Source organism: Phalacrocorax aristotelis, chromosome 7, assembly GCF_949628215.1.
Source record: "Phalacrocorax aristotelis chromosome 7, bGulAri2.1, whole genome shotgun sequence".
Taxonomy (NCBI): Eukaryota; Metazoa; Chordata; class Aves; order Suliformes; family Phalacrocoracidae; genus Phalacrocorax; species Phalacrocorax aristotelis.
The window spans coordinates 34,146,444-34,163,227 of NC_134282.1; the positions used below are offsets into that span (position 1 = coordinate 34,146,444).

A 16,784-nucleotide genomic window follows, 5' to 3' on the forward strand; every position below is an offset into this window, starting at 1 on the left:
TATACTTCTGTAATACTGTACCGTGCTGCAGTTACTCTACACCTATAACGTAATTACTCTGTGATACCTCTAATTACCACTGTTTCATATCACTGGAAGGTTAACAGCATGACTGAATGACTTATTATTCCTTTAGTTTCCTACTTAATACAGTCACTGTAATGATGCTGAAGTTTATACTGCTTGATGTATGTAACAAGTATAAAATCCTGTAACTTGAGGTTTAATTTTGGGGGTTGATAAATCACTTTATAATAATGCCACAATTATAGTGTAATTATAGTGTAATTACAGTTGCTGAATTATAAAGCACAACTGAACCTGTTGTGGCTCAATGAGGATTAATACAGCCCATCAGGTGTTGCCTCATGTATGTGGTTGTCTCTGGGCAGTGACAGGCCTGGATGTGTTGGACGGCTGTTGGGTGGGGGCTGCTGCAACGGCTCTGGGGTGACACCTCTGTCTGGGCTGGGGGTTGGACCCGTCACCTCGATACAGGTGTTTGCTATGGGCACATCTCTGTGAATGTCCTGGTGGAAAATGTGACTCCACCAACACTTTTGAGAAGCTTCAGGTGTGGAAACAGCTGGAGAGACGCTTTTCCATGTCACCTCAGCTGAGCCCTGCCAGCCCTGGGTTCCCCTTGGCTTGCGACCCCTTGGGGAGTTTGCTGGGGCAGTGCTCGCGCTGGGGTGGACGTTAGCAGTGCCATTGGCTCATATTGGCTCTCCTTCTATAGTACAGGCTAACATGAGCTCAGTGTCCCCATACTCACCCTTCGTGCTCGACACCAGCCACCATGGCAATTGTTCGGAGCTGGTGAGAGGAGGGCACAGCTGGCAGAGCAAGTCACGGCACAGCTCAGCAAGGGAGGGTGTGTGCCTGGCTCTCAAACACAGCCAATGCACCAAGTCAGCAGCTCTCCTACCTTCTGTGCTAAACCACGAGAAGCGAAGGGAGAAGGGTCTTCCCTAGCATGAGCAGAAATGGCTCTTGGTGGGAAAAGAGCCAGAAGAGCTTGTCAGGTAGCAGGGAAGGCTGGGGTGAGAAAGAGGGCTACAAACGCTTAACTCAAACAATCCAAGAAAAATAAAGGGAGAAAGCAACTGAAAGCCATGGCCTCAATTTTCTTTCAAGTCAATTTTCCCCCATCTCTTTCCATTTGGGGGAGTAAAATTGGAGCTTGCAGAGGGGCATGGCTGCATGGAGAGAGATTTCCGTGCCTTTGCCATGTGTCCCAGCTCCCTCTGACCCTGGCTGAGGACATGCCTTACTAATAGCCAGTTTTGGTGGCTGAATCTGCAGCCTTTGGGGCAGTGTCAGGGCGTGAGTGATACAGAGAAGGAGAGGAGTGTCCGAGGATAAGACTGACTTGGGGAAGGTGAGAAACACCAGAAGGAGCCCCCCCTCAGCCCCTAGTAGCTTCCCCAGCCCTGGGAGCGTTGTCAGCAGCACAGCATGGCCTCTGCCCTCCCTTGGCATGGTGAGCCAGGAGGAGGACAGGTCACACAAAGGTGGCTGTGTCTGAGCGGGCAGCCTTAATTGTCAGCTTGACCTGGGCAATTGACTGAATGCTGATAAATGCCACAGAAGGCCTCATCTCCTCTTCAGCCCAGGCAGGGAGCATGAGGCTCCCTCCATCCCTTAGGGCAGCAGGTCACGCCAGCTGGCTCAGGAAGGGGGGACAGCAGGGAGAGTGCCCACCTTGAGCAGAGACCCCACACTGCTGCAGTTAACATCTTGATGCATTGGCAGCAGCGTGGCCATGTTGGGGGGAGCCCTGCCATGAGCTCCAGCAGCGGCTCAGTCTTCCCTCTGGCCTCCCCAACACCTCGGCCACCATCCCTCACCCTCCATGGCCCCACACCCCATCCAAACAGGCTGTCCTAACTAAACATGGGACCAGGCTAGGCAGCAGGTCAGCATCCTTGTCACAGGGGCCAGAGGGCTTGGCTTGATTTCACTCATTCTCCCACTTAAGCATAGAAATGACTTCTGTTTAACTGTCCTGCATGGTTTCTTCCATAATTTTTTTCATTTGTCTCTATAAGCAGGTCAGCCTTCCTGTGCCCATGGCATCCTGCAGTGGACATGTGTCTACACACAGACACAGCTCTCCTGGGCTCCAGAGGAGGACCCAGGTGTCCTGGTCAGAGGCCAAAGGCTTTGCCCACCGAAGCTGTCATGCCCCTTGTCTCAGGACTGGGGGCGGTGTCCTGAGCTGGGGACAGTCCTGTGGGTGAACCAGAGGGTTCCACAGGCAGTGGGGACAGGGTGAAGAGGTGCAGGACTGGGCTGCGTCCCCTGGGACATGGTTCCTGTGGCCTAACACCATCCAAGTGGTGCTCAAATGGCAAAATACCTGCTGGCAGCCATCAGACCGGGCTGATGCCCTGCTTTGGGGGACAGGCTGGCCACTGCTTCCTGAGGGATGTGCCCATGAGCACCCAGCCTCGCCTTGCTGCTGTGGGGTCCCTGGGATGGGCGCCCATGGTGCAGCCCACCCCCTGCCACCCTGCACAGCCCTCGCTCCCCTGGCAGCCCTTTCCCCCCCACTACCCCACATTGCTCTTAGTTATCTCAGAGAACCCACAATTTTTTCTTTTTTTTTTTTTTTTTTTTGTCATTTCCATTCTGTTTCTTCATCAGAATGCAAAACATTAAATATCACACTTGTAATTATGGTTAATTTCATAACCAGCACCTTAATTGGATTGGTCTCTGATGGGGAATTCTTGTAGGAGGGAGAAGCAGAAATATTTTGACATGATCTATTCTTTCAGGTCTTTGTTTAGATTTGAGATGTCGAGTGTGAAATGGGATACAACTGATTTAGACCTCGGAGGCAACCTGGGGGTGGCGAGCAAAGTTTGAGCACTCTCGGAGGCACTTCCCTCTGTGCAGGCATGTGGACAAACCTCTCCCTCCCGTACCTGAACCCAGCCTTTTCCCATCATCCCTTTGGATTAGGGGCAGTCACAGAGAGCCCAACTGATATGGTCTAACCCAAAATGTGAGCCTGAGGAGCCAGGGAGGGCCTTACGGGTGAGCACCGGCCTGGTGGCTTGCTTCTGCCCCAGCTACACTGGCAAGTGGCCTGTGCATTGTACCATGGAGCAGGGCACAGCAATGAGGATTAGGTAGAAAAAACATAAATGCCATCTGTAGCCATTCTTTAAATGAACATGGACTGCAGGAGCCAGGTGAAGGAAAGGAGTTAGGACTACAGTGGTGAGCAGCGTGAAAACCTCATTGCTCAGCCCATGCTGGGAGAACAGCCTGGCATATCCTTGCAAGCTCCCAGTGGGTCCAAGTCTGCCGCCAGGACCTCAGGGGTGTGAGGGACACCCAATGGGACGCCTTTTTCTGCTGGGAATCAGGCAGACACGGGCCCACTGGCATCCCAAAGGCCAGACACCAGCCCCTCTTGAGCCATGGTGGAACAGGTTATTTCAGCACTGCTGCTGAGGGCAGCAAGTCCTGCGGGGGACCCAGTGGCCCCCCAATGCTCAGCTGGGGCTGTGCCATGCCATGGCTGTCCCACAGAGCTGGCGTGCTGTGTATCGTGCTGCCACTTTGGGCTTGAGCTACGACTTGCTCTGGGAAACATAGAATTGCGCTGCCATTAGGTGCTGCCATTAAACTGATTTGTGCTCAGCCTGTTTATCCTTTTCAATGTGAAACGATACAGAAGCTGAACCAAAATGGAAACCCTGGCCTTGCGTTTCCCATTTAATTTCTATGCACTATATTTCCCTGTGATTACTTTTGTTCTCACCTACAGCCTAAAGTGCAGTCTCTGTACTATTATCAACATCACTGGGGAGAAGGAGGAAGGGGCGGAAAGCATCTCTTTCAGCACCAGCAAAATACAACAAAACCACCCCAAAGCAGCCCTCCGTCAAGGGCAGCAGGGGAACCGCTATATCCCCCTGGTGGGTCCCTTCTTTTTCTCTGTGCCCACAGGCTCAGTGCGCTCACCCGCTGGAAGACAGAAAAGGCCGGGAAACAGCGTGGCTCCCCGCAGCGCTGCTAGTGTACTGCCAGCACTTATCGTAGGCATTAAACCAATAGTGCTTTTCACCCCTGCTCCAGCTGCTTTGCAGCCACGGGGCAGCGCTGCCTGCCCTGCACCGAACCCTTTCCTGGCATGATGCTGTGGGATGGTGCTGCACCTCCTGGGACATGTTCCCAAAGCAACTGGGGCTGAGATCTGCTGGGCACGGCACTCACATCCAATGCCAGCTCAGCTTGGGGCAACCTTGCTAGTGAAATCAGTGTGCTGGATCTCATGAAATTGCCCTAAAAAAATCCCAGAGTTTGCAGTGCTTTGTTTACTCCTCTCAACCAGCATTTCCCACCTTTTTCTTCTTGCCTGGGGATGTTTGAGGTTTGGGTGTGGTGCCAGGACCCCAGGAGCTCTGTGTGCAACCCCTGTAACTGGAGAGGACACGTATCCGTGGCCATCTCTGGGTGCTGGCAGCACCCAGAGGCCAAATCCTGGCCCTGCAGCACCTCCCCGCCCTGAGGGATTTGGGCTGGGAAGGGCTGGCAAGGCGGTGACCCCTCATCCCCACCTGGCTGGCACTGCCCGGCCGCTCACACCCACAGCGCCCGCTCTGCCCAGCTTCATGGCTACGGCTGAAAGCAGGACAGACGGGCTCAGCCGGGGCTCAGCACAGTTTGTTTTTATCTAATCTATTTTATTGTTGAATGAAACAATAACAGCAAATACAGGCCCTGAAGACAAGCCATAAATAATGCAAAAATCAAACAAGCGAGAAAGGCGGAAAGAAAAAAGAATTATACATGTAAAACCAGCACAGAGAAAGCCAGGCTGGGTCTTCTGTCTGTGTTTGCCATCACTCATATTTTCTTTGGCTCCCTTTTTTCTCCACTCCTCTTTCTGGAAATTCCTATGGCATTAAATTTGTTATTATGTGAACAGAACTTAATAACGGGGGGGGGGGGAGAGTTGGCTTGCAGGAAGGAGTCGGGAAAGGAGGTGAATAGAAAGGACCGAGGCGTTTGTCTCTCACAGCACCTTGCAACACAGCTGTGCCCCTGTCCAAGCTTGCCACCCCGCTCTGCCCCTGCATTCCTGTGGGAGACAGGGCAGGGACAGCTCTACTGATGGCGCCCAGCACTCGTGGGGCCTTTGGCCTGGCAGCACAGCATGCACGCCATCACTGCCCCGTGCAGCTTGTCCTGCCGATAGGCTATCACAGAGCCATCTTGGCTGGGCTGGGCTGCAGTCGGCCTCTCCTGAAAGGCTTCCGAGGCTGCTTATTTTAGGCAGCAGTATAAAAATACCAGGGCCAGTCCTAAAGGGAGGTAAATCAGCAGGTTTCCCTGAGTCAGCAAAGCTGCTGGGTTTATGTCCTCTGAAGTCCTCTTGCTCTTATCCCAAAGGTTTCCAGGGGAAGACACAGCATGCCAGAGCAGCCCTTGTACTTTTCTAGGTATCTTGTACTGATTATATGGGTATTTAAGGGATGTGGTGTGGGAACAGAAGTGGTGCCATACATATGGTCTTAAGCTTAAATTAAACGTAAGGAACATGACCAGTCCCTGGCAGCATCACTGCTCTGTAGCACTGCAGGCTCAGGATGCACTCGCGGGTCCCCACTTGCTGCAGCTGCACAGCATTTGCGACTTTGATCTGGGGTTTCCGCCTTCAAGCAGTGGCAGGGACACAGTGGGGACCCAGCAGCTCGGACTCGTGGCTATTAGACTGGGTCACATCGTAAAGCTTCAGCAATGTCCCCTTATGGCTCTGTGCAGTGAGGTTGCTCATGGGGCCAGAGTGTCGGGCTAGTTTAGCATTTGCCCTCCTGCTGAGCCAGCCCTTGGTAAAGGAAGGCAGAAGGCACCAGGGGCACGCCCTCATCTCTTCTTGTGGCCCTGGTTTTCTGCTGCTGGAGCTGACAGGTGCCCCAGCCCCACTCGGCGACGAGTGGAGCTCCAGGGCATGGGAAAGCCGTAGGACACCTTTTGGCAGAGGCTGATGGCTTGAGGGGACAGGATGCCCTCAGGCAGGGAGTGGTGGTGAGGGAGCAGCTTGTCTTGGTGCCAGACAGCCATCCCTGCCAGGCCTTACTTGGTGCCCCCAGGTGTGATTTGTGCATTGGGATTGCCAGGAGCTCAGCCTGGCAGGGCCGGCCTGCCTTGCTGCTGGGACACTGGCGCTGGCCATGGCACAGGGACTGTCCTTGGCGGCTAGTGCTTCGGTCTGGGGTGGCAGGGAGCCACCAGTTCCCAGACCAAGCATCGAGGCGAGCCCATACAGAAATGCCATCTGCTCCTGATCTGGAGGAAACATGCTCTGGCAGCGGGGTGACTTTGTACTAGCCGCTTTTATGATCAATCAGGTAGTGTCCTGCCCCTGACACAAACATAGGGTTTAGCACAGGCGCCATACAGCTGTGCTCTGGCTGATTCAGCAGTGGTGTGACAGTGTGCTAAGCCAAGCAGAGCCTCCCCAGCAGCACTGGGGCCGTGCGGAACTGGTGGGCAGGATGGCTGAGCTGCCTGGGCTACCCCCCATCCTCCATCCCAAAATCTACCACTGCTGCCTAGGGTAGGGTCCTTTGCAGGGCAGTCGCCGGTGCCAGGGCTGCTCGGAGTGCTCCTGGGATGCTGGATGCTCAGGGGAGCACAGAAGATGTTCAAGCCCATTCCCAGGAATAAATAATCCTCCCTCCAGTGCAACAAGAAAGGGTGGCTGCCAGCTGTGGCTGGGCTGTGCTGGAAGGAGAAGGCAGTTTTCCTCCTGCATAAGCAGGATTGGGACGGTGGCCCAGGTTCTGGCAGCTGCTAATGCGCTGCTTTCCCCAAAGGGCCTTTGCAGGCGCCGCCTCGGGGACGGCCATGTCCTGCGACGCCTTGCTGGCCGCAGGCACGTCGAGGCAGAGCACAGGGGATGCCTTTGCAATGTCATCGTGACCCTGGCGGCTCTCCCAGAAGACACTCAGTGGACAGACCTTTCTTTCACCTCTCTGGTGCAAATGTTTCCGTAGACCTAAGAAGAGGCTGGGGATTTTCCTTCCTCCTTTTGCAGCTACAGACAGGGAAGAAAAGACGTCTCCAGAGACCCTCATGCTATACTGAAGCCTCCTCTGCTCAGCACTCGCATATCACTCGCTCATCACTCGAGTGCCTGCTGAACTGGGCGCCTTGCGGTGAGCATCTAAAACATCCTGGTGGCCCAGCCCATGTCTACAGAGACAGGAATCCCAAGGATATTTGCCAAAATAAAGAAAGAAAAAGGAGAAGCCCCATTCAACTAGCTGGTGCACGCCCTTCCCAGCCTCGCAGTGCACACCATCCTTCTGCTCTCCTGCTGACCCAGCCTGAAACGTCTCCGGTGCTGGAGTCCCAAGGCCAAGCCTTGGGAGATTTGCCGCCAGCAAGCACAGCTGTCCTTCTCCTTGTCTCACAAGCAGAAGAAAATCCGATCCTCCTCCCGGCTTGCCTGACATGGGAAGCATTGAATCAACAACCAGCAGTGGCTGCGGCAGCGGTGGGCCAGCTCACGTCCTGGCCACCTCGGTCAATGGGTAGGGGAGCGTGGCTGCCTCCAAGCCCAAGCTCCATGGAGCACCACACCCTTACACTCCTCATTTATCTATTGCTAGCACAAGGCTTTACATCCCTGGCATCCACAGCTGCCTTTGCAATTACTTATTGATCACTTGTCAGGATGTTTTCTTTGCTGATGGGGCACTGAAGCATATGCAGCCAAAGAAAGAGAAAAGGCATTAAAAGTGAGGGAGCAAAGGTGTGAGGAGGGTGAGTGGCTCTTGCGCAGATGTGATCACAGCAAGAAACAGCCTGAGCAAAAACTGCTCTGAATTTCAGCAGCCTGCAGAGACAACCGGGATCTCCTTCCTATTGCCCTGCTCTGATAACCTGCCTGCCGAGCCTGAAAACCACTCTCCAGGTTGGCTTTGGGCCATCACTGGCTGTCACGCCACTGTACATATCTGTCCCTGCATGGGATCAAGATCCACATCCTGGAGCTAAACCAGTGGACAGCGGGACAAAGCCTCCCCCTTCCAGCACCCTGGCCCCCCAGCCCATTTTAGAGCTTTTCTCCCCTGTGCATCCCCCATCTCCTTTTTTCTGCTCTTCTGGCACTTTGGCTTCATGATTCTCTAACTTAATCCCCTCTGGCACTGGGGGTGCCACATTTCGGGTGGAATAGCCCATCACCGTGAGGAACCACTTTTGCAGGGCAGTCCCACAGGCCAGCTGCTGAGGGTTTCTGGTACCAGGCAGCATCAGTGCCGGAAGGGGATTTGCATCTTAAATAATTCTTCATGCTCTTTTACAGACTCAGAGCAACTGCCAGAGCAGATCAGGTTGCGGCACACCTATTCCAGGCTCCTGCCTCAGAGCAGCTGAAAGCAGATATTTCAGAAGGCTGAGAGATTCTCCCAGCTGGAGAATCATGCCTTCACGTGGATGAGCAGGAGCCGGTGACCCTGGGCAGCTTGTGGCTGGTGGGGCTGGGGGTGGTCTCCTCTCTGGCTAACATGCCGTGGTCCACTGCCTTGTGCAACATGCTCCTGTCTCTCTGCCACCCTGAACAAGGCACTGCTGGAGGGGTCCTTCTTGGCTTCTGCCCATTTCTCTCCAGCTTCTCACACCCTCCTGTGCTGCTTCTGGAGGATTTGTGGCCAGGACAGGACACAGGGCAGCCCTTTGCACTGTGGCGGCCTGTCTTCATGCCCTTTGTTAGTAGTCCATCCATTTAGTGAAGGCCCAGAGGAAATACGACAGCAGCTTCCCATCATCCCAGCCAGCGCTGTGCCTCCAGCCACCCCATCCGCTGTCCACCAGCCAGCCCTGGCAGTGCTCAGGGCTTACTTTAGGATCTCCCTCTTGACTTTCTTTTTACCCATGTGGAGCAGTGTGGTCCCAGGAGGGAAACCGTCCTCTCTGCTCGGTGCACTGGCCTCTGCTCCCACCCACCCCTGACCATCCCTGGGCACTGGAGAGGAGAGCAGCTACTACCATTGTCTGCTCTCCAGGGACTGAGTGGGAAAAGAGGAGGAGGAGGGAGCAGGTGGGGTGAGGAGGAAGGAGGGACAAAGCAAAAGGACCCACCAATGCGCGCTGGACATAGGGGGAGTGATGGAGAGAGGAGGAAATGGACATGAACGTGTTTGGCAAATTAAAGCTTCTCCCTTTGTTTTGCTGCTTTGCAGATAGCTACAGGAACACTTAGTGCAGAGCCCAGGGTCTGGATAAGCAACTCTTTTAGCAGCAGGAAAGGTTGTTAAATATTTATTTGTAAACCTGGAGTCTTTATCTCTAAAATGTAGTCAAGTTCAATAAAATTTGATTTAGCTGGAGCAGCTTAGAGGAAACGAGCACACTGATGCTGAGAGCTGTGTCTCGGCAGCTTTGTGCGAAGCCAGCAGGCCAGAGATGGGGGAGTGAGCCTGTGGCTGACCCACACCCATACCTGCACCCACACCACAGCCCAGCATGGGTGCCCAGTGCTGCTGGGGTCAGGCTTGCCTCTCTGTGGAGCTGGGAGCACCAGCTGTGCTGCAACGGCACTGCAGCAAGGTTGGTTCTTGCAGGGACAGACGAGGTAGGGAAGTGGTCCCCTGGCCCTGCTGAGCCCCCCAGCGAACTGCAGCATCCCCTCCTTCCACCCAAGGACATGGCTCACTTCATCCTAAATTGCCTGTTGACGTTTGATGCTCTCGAAAGCATCTGGTTCAAGGGTGAACATCTCCCACACGGTAATTTATGGCTGCCAGGTGGGGGTTATAGCTGAGTCGGGGATTTTTGCCACTTGCTCACTGTCAGCGTGACAGATCACTCAGTGCTGAGGAGCACTGTCCCGGCCCGACCGCTGGGCACCCCCTGGGGCGGTGAGCAGGGGACAGCCCAGGGACAGTGGTGACATTGGCAGGCATGGCCAGGCTTGATGCCCACCCCTCAGGGCAGGAGGACAGCAGCAGCTTCAGGAGAAAACGAAGGTGCAGAGACTTGGCTCCCTCCTGGGTCATCACCTGGGTTTGGTTCCATTGGAGCTGTTTCTCCTGCGCGGGGGCAGCCTGTGCCCATCACAAGAGAGCAACCCCCATGCATGTCAGTGCCCCAGCCCAGCCCTGGGCTGTGTTTCCAGGCACAGGCCCAGAACAGCATCTTTCCTCCCAGTGCTGATCCCAGCCAGAGACACTCAGCAGGTCCTGCTGCATTTAGCACCAAGGCAGCACCACTCCAGTCCCCCATCTGCGTCCCTTGGGCCAAGTCTAGCAGCTTCCCTGGGAGAAGGGGTTGTACTTTGGAGCCCTCATCCCCAGGCGGCAGGGTGGCAAGAACAGGGGTCAGTGGATGCTGTATTTCTAGGCATAGAAATACATAGGGTTTTTTTGCTTTGGTTTGCACTGCACATTGCCTAAAGGCAGCGAGTCCAGCAGCTGCTCCTTTCTTATTGATTCTTTTTTCTAATGTGAGAAATGAGCCACATTCATGCCAGAGGGATGCGGCTCTCCCTGGGCTGGCCTGGGCTATGCATCACAGCCACGCGGCCTGATCCTGCCTGGCAGCTCATGCTGGGGCTGTGGCTGGGCACCCTGGAGGGGTGCTCTGGCACCGTTCGTGGTCCTCCTCAGAGTAAATCTGGGAGGGTTTGGAAAGCCAGTGGTGGTGCTTTGTCCCAGTCACTTCCCGGTTCCCTGCAGGTGGCAATTGCTGAGAGCAGCCGCTGCCATCTCCCCCCCACCCGGTGACACCAAGCCCTGTCCCCAGTGTCACCTGAGCTTGTCCAAGGCAGCCGCAGCCCCTCACCCGGCCAGCACCCACAGTCCCAGCACAGGGCACTGTGTGGCAGCAGGTGCAGGACAGCTGACAGGCCAGCCCTAACTTTGAGCTGAGGTTTGCTGATGCAACGCGAGTCCAGCCACTCTACGGGGGGGGTGTGGTGGTGGGGTGTGGGGTGTGCAACTGTTGCCATAAAGCGGTGCACGGGTTGGTGACCTCAGCTCACACAAGAATCACAATTCTAGTCATTTTTAGAAGGGCATCTCTTAATATCCACCTCACCTTGAAGCACAAATATTCCTCTCTGAAACAGCCAGAGGTAAATGGGAACCAGAAGTGATTTAAAGCTCATCTTAGCCCAGAATTTTTCAGCTTATTCATTGTCTTTCTCCCAAAGCTCTTCTGTGACTCTGGCTATTAAGATTATGGATGTTTTTGTCAGGGATTGTATTTATCACAGATTTAAATTTAGCTGAGAACTAATAACATGTGAGGTGTGTCTAGACTTTAATTCTACGCAAGTGGGCTTGTGTCGTCTTTTACGCCATGAAGATTTTTGCTTCATTCATCATCATATCACTTCTTAGCTTGTATTTTAGTTATCAACACCACATTGCTCCCAGCAGCACTGGCTGCTGCCCCTCTACTGACGAGGCCAGTGTGGCAACAACAGCATGGAGCCAGACGTGTTGCAGGTGCAATCCCCTTCCTGCGGGTAGAGAGGCAGAATTTGGCCCGGGAGAGGTCCAGGCTGCTGCAGGAGCTGTGCATGGGGCCCTGTGGTGGGATTTGGTGCTCACCCCCACCCCACATCCAGCAGGGACCAGTGTGCAGGTGCACACATGGGCAGAGCTGAAATTTCAGCACAGAACGCAGCCAAAATAGGCTGGCCGCCTGGCACGCTAATGAGCTGAAGTCTTTTCAGCCCTGGTATAATTAAGCCCCTTCGACTGTATTTTGTTTTGCACGCAGTGTTTTGCTTTCTTTGATGGGTTTCTCAGCATGGCTGTGAGGAGCAGGAATTGGTTTCTGAGAAACACCGGCCAAGGGAGGCTGTGAGTGAGCCAGCACATGTTAGCAAGCGGGCCGTGGGAGCAGCACTGCCACCAGCACCTTGTGGGCAGGAGGAGGAGGGGGTATTTGCTGGCCACGCACTGCCCATGGGGAGGGTACAGCAACAGCAGGAACCCAGAAACAGCTCAGCCCCAGCTGGGGCTGTGGCCCAAGCCTGGGGAGCAAATCCAACATGCAGCCCTGTGCCTGAGAGCTGCCAACCGGCAGTGCTGTCCCGGTCCTGGGACACCAGTACGTCCCTCCGGCAGGTCCTGGCCCCAGCGGCATTGCAACGGTAGCAGCGGCCCCGCTTGTATTTGTAAGGCTGCCCAGCACCGTCAGCACTAGGGAGCTGATGACATGGGAGATGATGAATTGTAAACACCCGGCAAAAGGCTCTTTGCAGCCTGGCCCAGGCCCAAGCAAACCCACTGGAAATATTTCCACTGGACTGGGACGTGCTGGCCCAGGGCCAGCAGGAGTGAGCTCAGCACCGCTGCCAGGGGAGCTGTGCGGGATCAGCTCCCAGCACTGCACCGCTTCATGTCAGGGGGTGCCGTGCTTTGGGTGGTCCCCAGCGACCAGTCCGACTGCAAAGGTAGCAGGGAAAGGGGATGGAGAAGGACAATGAGCCAGGACAAAACCACAGGAGGATTTCTGCGGAGACTCCGGGCCCTCACAGCCAGACCGCCTGGTGGTTTCCGAGATGGTGCTGGTGGACATTTTTATGGCCAGTCCATCATCTTTCATCCTCACATCTTGCAAAGAAATTTTGAATAATTTTGGGGGAACAAAAGTTATACTTGGATCATATAGCTGTTTGAAATGATTAATATAAACAGACACAATGGAAGCAATGCACAGAATGTGTATCAGACTCATAAATAGTGCCAGGGCAGGGAAAGTAATGCACAGTATATGTAATGATAGATACGAATGGAGCCAATGGAAGTAATGTATTGAGTATATTCAGCGGTAGTCATAAATAACATTAGTGGAAGCAATACAGAGTGTACACGTAACAATAGATACAGACAAGGTCCGGAGTAGTTGTACATCTAATATGCAATATTAATATGATTTGATCCCTCGTAAGTGCTTGAACAACAAGGAAATAAATGCAACAGAGGCAGCATGACAGGGAGCGTTTGCTTCACCTGCCAATGGGCCGGGGCAGTTCTGGGCTGGGGCACGAGCCAGACCATGACCCTGAGTGGGTCTCCCAGCCCTCCCCAGGGAAGGCAGCAGGAGGCCGGGCCTTGCCCAGCCGAGACTGGGCAGATCCCTTTACCCCACAGACCCGCTGCGCCTCACGCCAGGCTATAGCTCACCTGTATATAGATAAACTGACCAGTTGCGGTTTTTCAGAGGGGAGCCGTGCAGGTCTGCACTTTGCGGGCAGGCATGGTGGGAGGCAAGGGAGGACGCACCAAGACCAGGCTGCTGTGGCGCCTGAGGGAGCACGGAGGAAGGGGGCTGGTTGCCGCAGAGCTGTCGCCATTTCTCCCTGCTCAGACGCCCCACTCCCAGCTGACCCCAGGCAGGGTTCCCCCAGATGCTTGATCCTGCGCTCAGCTCCTCTGCATTTTCAAAGCAGCCTTTATATTCAGACTCCATCTACAGGGAATGGAATAATTTCACGACCTTAAAATAGGATGTAGATAGATGTGTTTAGTATTAATTTTTTTTTTTTTAAAGAAGCCTAGGAAGCGAGGTCTGTCTGACACAGATTCCTCAAGGCTTTCCACTCAAAGTCTGGGCACGTTCAGTCATCAAATGGAAAGCTGGGGGTGGGGAGGAGAGATGGTCTTGTAGCCAAAGGGCTGGATTTCAGCTGGAAAATGAGAACCTCTTCTCTGCCTTGGCGGTGCCTTTCACCTTAACAGCAGCTCTACCAGGAGGGTGAACCTTTTGCTGTGGTCAGGCTTATCGTTTCCTCACATCCACCTTGCTCTTTCTCTCCCCTGTGTTACCTGCAGGTGAGAGATAGGATGGTAGCTGGGGAGGCGAGTATGCGCAGCCCAATCCTGGCCTGCTGGCAGCCAATTCTCCTCCTGATGCTGGGATCCATCCTGTCTGGCTCGGCCACGGGCTGCCCGCCGCGCTGCGAGTGCTCTGCCCAGGAGCGCGCCGTCCTGTGCCACCGGAAGCGATTCATGGTTGTGCCGGAGGGGATCCCGACTGAGACCAGGCTGCTGGACTTGGGCAAGAACCGCATCAAGACACTCAACCAGGATGAATTTGCCAACTACCCTCACCTGGAGGAGCTGGAGCTAAATGAGAACATTATCAGTGCCATTGAACCTGGGGCTTTCAACAACCTCTTCAGCCTGAGGACACTGGGGCTCAGGAGTAACAGACTCAAGCTGATCCCCTTGGGGGTGTTTACTGGACTCAGCAACCTTACCAAGCTAGACATTAGTGAGAACAAAATTGTGATCCTCCTAGACTACATGTTCCAGGACTTGTACAACCTGAAGTCTTTGGAAGTGGGGGACAATGACCTTGTCTACATTTCCCACCGGGCCTTCAGCGGCCTCAACAGCCTGGAGCAGCTGACCCTGGAGAAATGCAACCTGACCTCCATCCCCACAGAGGCCCTGTCTCACCTTCACGGCTTGATTGTGCTGCGGCTGCGCCATCTGAACATCAACACCATCCGGGATTACTCATTCAAGAGGCTGTACCGGCTCAAGGTCCTCGAGATCTCACACTGGCCCTACCTGGATACTATGACATCCAACTGCCTCTATGGGTTGAACCTGACCTCCTTGTCCATCACCCACTGCAACCTGACATCCATCCCGTACGTGTCGGTGAGGCACTTGGTTTACCTCCGTTTCTTGAACCTGTCCTACAACCCCATTGTCACCATCGAGGGCTCCATGCTTCATGACCTGCTCAGGCTGCAGGAGATCCAGCTGGTGGGAGGGCAGCTCACTACAGTTGAGCCCTTCGCTTTCCGTGGCCTCAATTACCTGCGCATCCTGAATGTGTCGGGGAATTTGCTGACCACCCTGGAGGAGTCGGCCTTCCACTCAGTGGGCAATCTGGAGACGCTCATCCTCGACAACAACCCCTTAGCCTGCGACTGTCGGCTGCTCTGGGTTTTCCGGCGGCGCTGGAGGTTGAACTTCAACAAGCAGCAGCCCACCTGCTCCACTCCCGAGTTTGTCCAGGGCAAGGAGTTCAAAGACTTCCCCGACGTCCTCCTGCCCAACTACTTCACCTGCCGCCGAGCACGGATACGGGACCGCAAACCTCAGCAGATCTTCGTGGATGAAGGCCACACAGTCCATTTTGTCTGCCGGGCAGATGGGGACCCGCCCCCCACCATCATGTGGCTGTCTCCCCGGAAGCACCTCATCTCTACCAAAACCAACGGGCGGCTCACTGTCTTCCCTGATGGCACGCTGGAGGTGCGCTACGCCCAGATCCAGGACAACGGCACCTACCTATGCATCGCCAGCAACGCGGGTGGCAATGACACCATGCTGGCCCACCTGCACGTGCGCAGCTACTCCCCAGACTGGCCCCACCAGCCCAACAAGACCTTCGCATTCATCTCCAACCAGCCCAACGAGAGCGATGCCAACAGCACGCGCGCCACCGTGCCTTTCCCCTTTGACATCAAGACTCTCATCATCGCCACCACCATGGGCTTCATTTCCTTTCTGGGCGTCGTCCTCTTCTGTCTGGTGCTCCTCTTCCTGTGGAGCCGGGGGAAAGGCAACACCAAGCACAACATTGAAATAGAGTACGTGCCACGCAAGTCTGACGCGGGCATCAGCTCTGCCGACGCACCACGCAAGTTCAACATGAAAATGATTTAACCAGGCAGCAATTTGCAAATAAAAATGGTGGGTTTTTTAAAAAAAAAAAAAAAAAAAGAACAAACAAAAAGTAATTTAAAAACAAACATTGATACAAACATACCGACCTCTCTCCTTCCACCACACTCTCTGCCCCTGTCTCCAAACCCACCGCACCCACACTGTCACCACCTCTTTCTCCTCCTCTTCTTCTTTATACTAGGAAAACATTCAGCCGATGTCTTCAGGACTCCTGTGTTTGTAAGGACTTTGTCTGATGGACTCTGGTGTCAGATATAACTCTGAGAGGGAAAAACAACGGGGGGGGTGGGGTAAGAAAGAAAACAAAAATAAAATCAATAAAAAGTTACGAACTTTCTTCTGTAACTTTGATTTCAATAATTATGGATTTTTATGAAAACTTGAAATAATAAAAAAACCCTATTTCCTATAGATAGTTGGAATGCAAAATCTTGACTTCTTGATCTGTCCAGTTCTGTATCTCTGGTGAGCACTCGCTTCCTAGCCTCGGAGGCATCTTCCAGCCACCTCAAGTAAGAACAGCCCCAGGCCAGAGCGAGTCTCTTGCTGATGTCAAAGGTTTGTGTTCCCCCAGAAGACTCTTCCCGCGGTGTCTTGGGCCCCGCACCACACCGAGAGAAGTTTGATGTTTTTACCCAAGGACTGGCTGTGATTTTATAGCCAGTTCCCCCACCTGCCCTCAAAGTCTGGGGGACCAGGGCCGCATCACTGATGTGCATAAGCAGTACACAGCGGGGCTGTGTTCACCTGCCCTCTGCACGGTGAGAGGGACGCGAAGCCCCATTGCAGGGCAGGCAGCAGCTCACCATTCCCATGGCCACCCAGGCTGAGAGCCAGCAGGGCCAGGCTTTACCCAGGCAGTGCTGGCAGCAGGACTGGGGGTACCTGGGGATCCCACTGCCTCTTACCTGAGGAGAGAACATTCTGCCTGCCATTGCCAGCAGCACAGTGGTGTCCCCTCTGCGATGGGGGAGAAACTGGCCCTTGTGCTATGGACATCTCTCCCTGAGGCAGGGATGCTGGAATTCTATTAGCGCCCTTGCTGGCAGCGCAGGCTCCACCACTGCTCCCAACTGCCTGTAATGACTCTCA

The 16,784-nt window shown here is 54.3% G+C and overlaps 1 protein-coding gene across 5 annotated transcripts in view; it reads left to right on the plus strand.

Annotated features, from left to right (window-relative positions):
• The window catches only part of LINGO1 (leucine rich repeat and Ig domain containing 1), a 164,470-nt gene extending 148,692 nt beyond the window's left edge, over nucleotides 1–15,778 (plus strand). For all 5 annotated transcript variants that reach the window (XM_075099929.1, XM_075099928.1, XM_075099926.1 and 2 more), the window contains one exon: nucleotides 13,818–15,778. In XM_075099929.1, coding sequence (XP_074956030.1) covers nucleotides 13,830–15,671 — 1,842 coding nt within the window. In that variant the 5' untranslated portion in view covers nucleotides 13,818–13,829 and the 3' untranslated portion in view covers nucleotides 15,672–15,778. The remainder of the gene's footprint in view (nucleotides 1–13,817) is intronic.
• The last annotated feature ends 1,006 nt before the right edge of the window (nucleotides 15,779–16,784 follow it).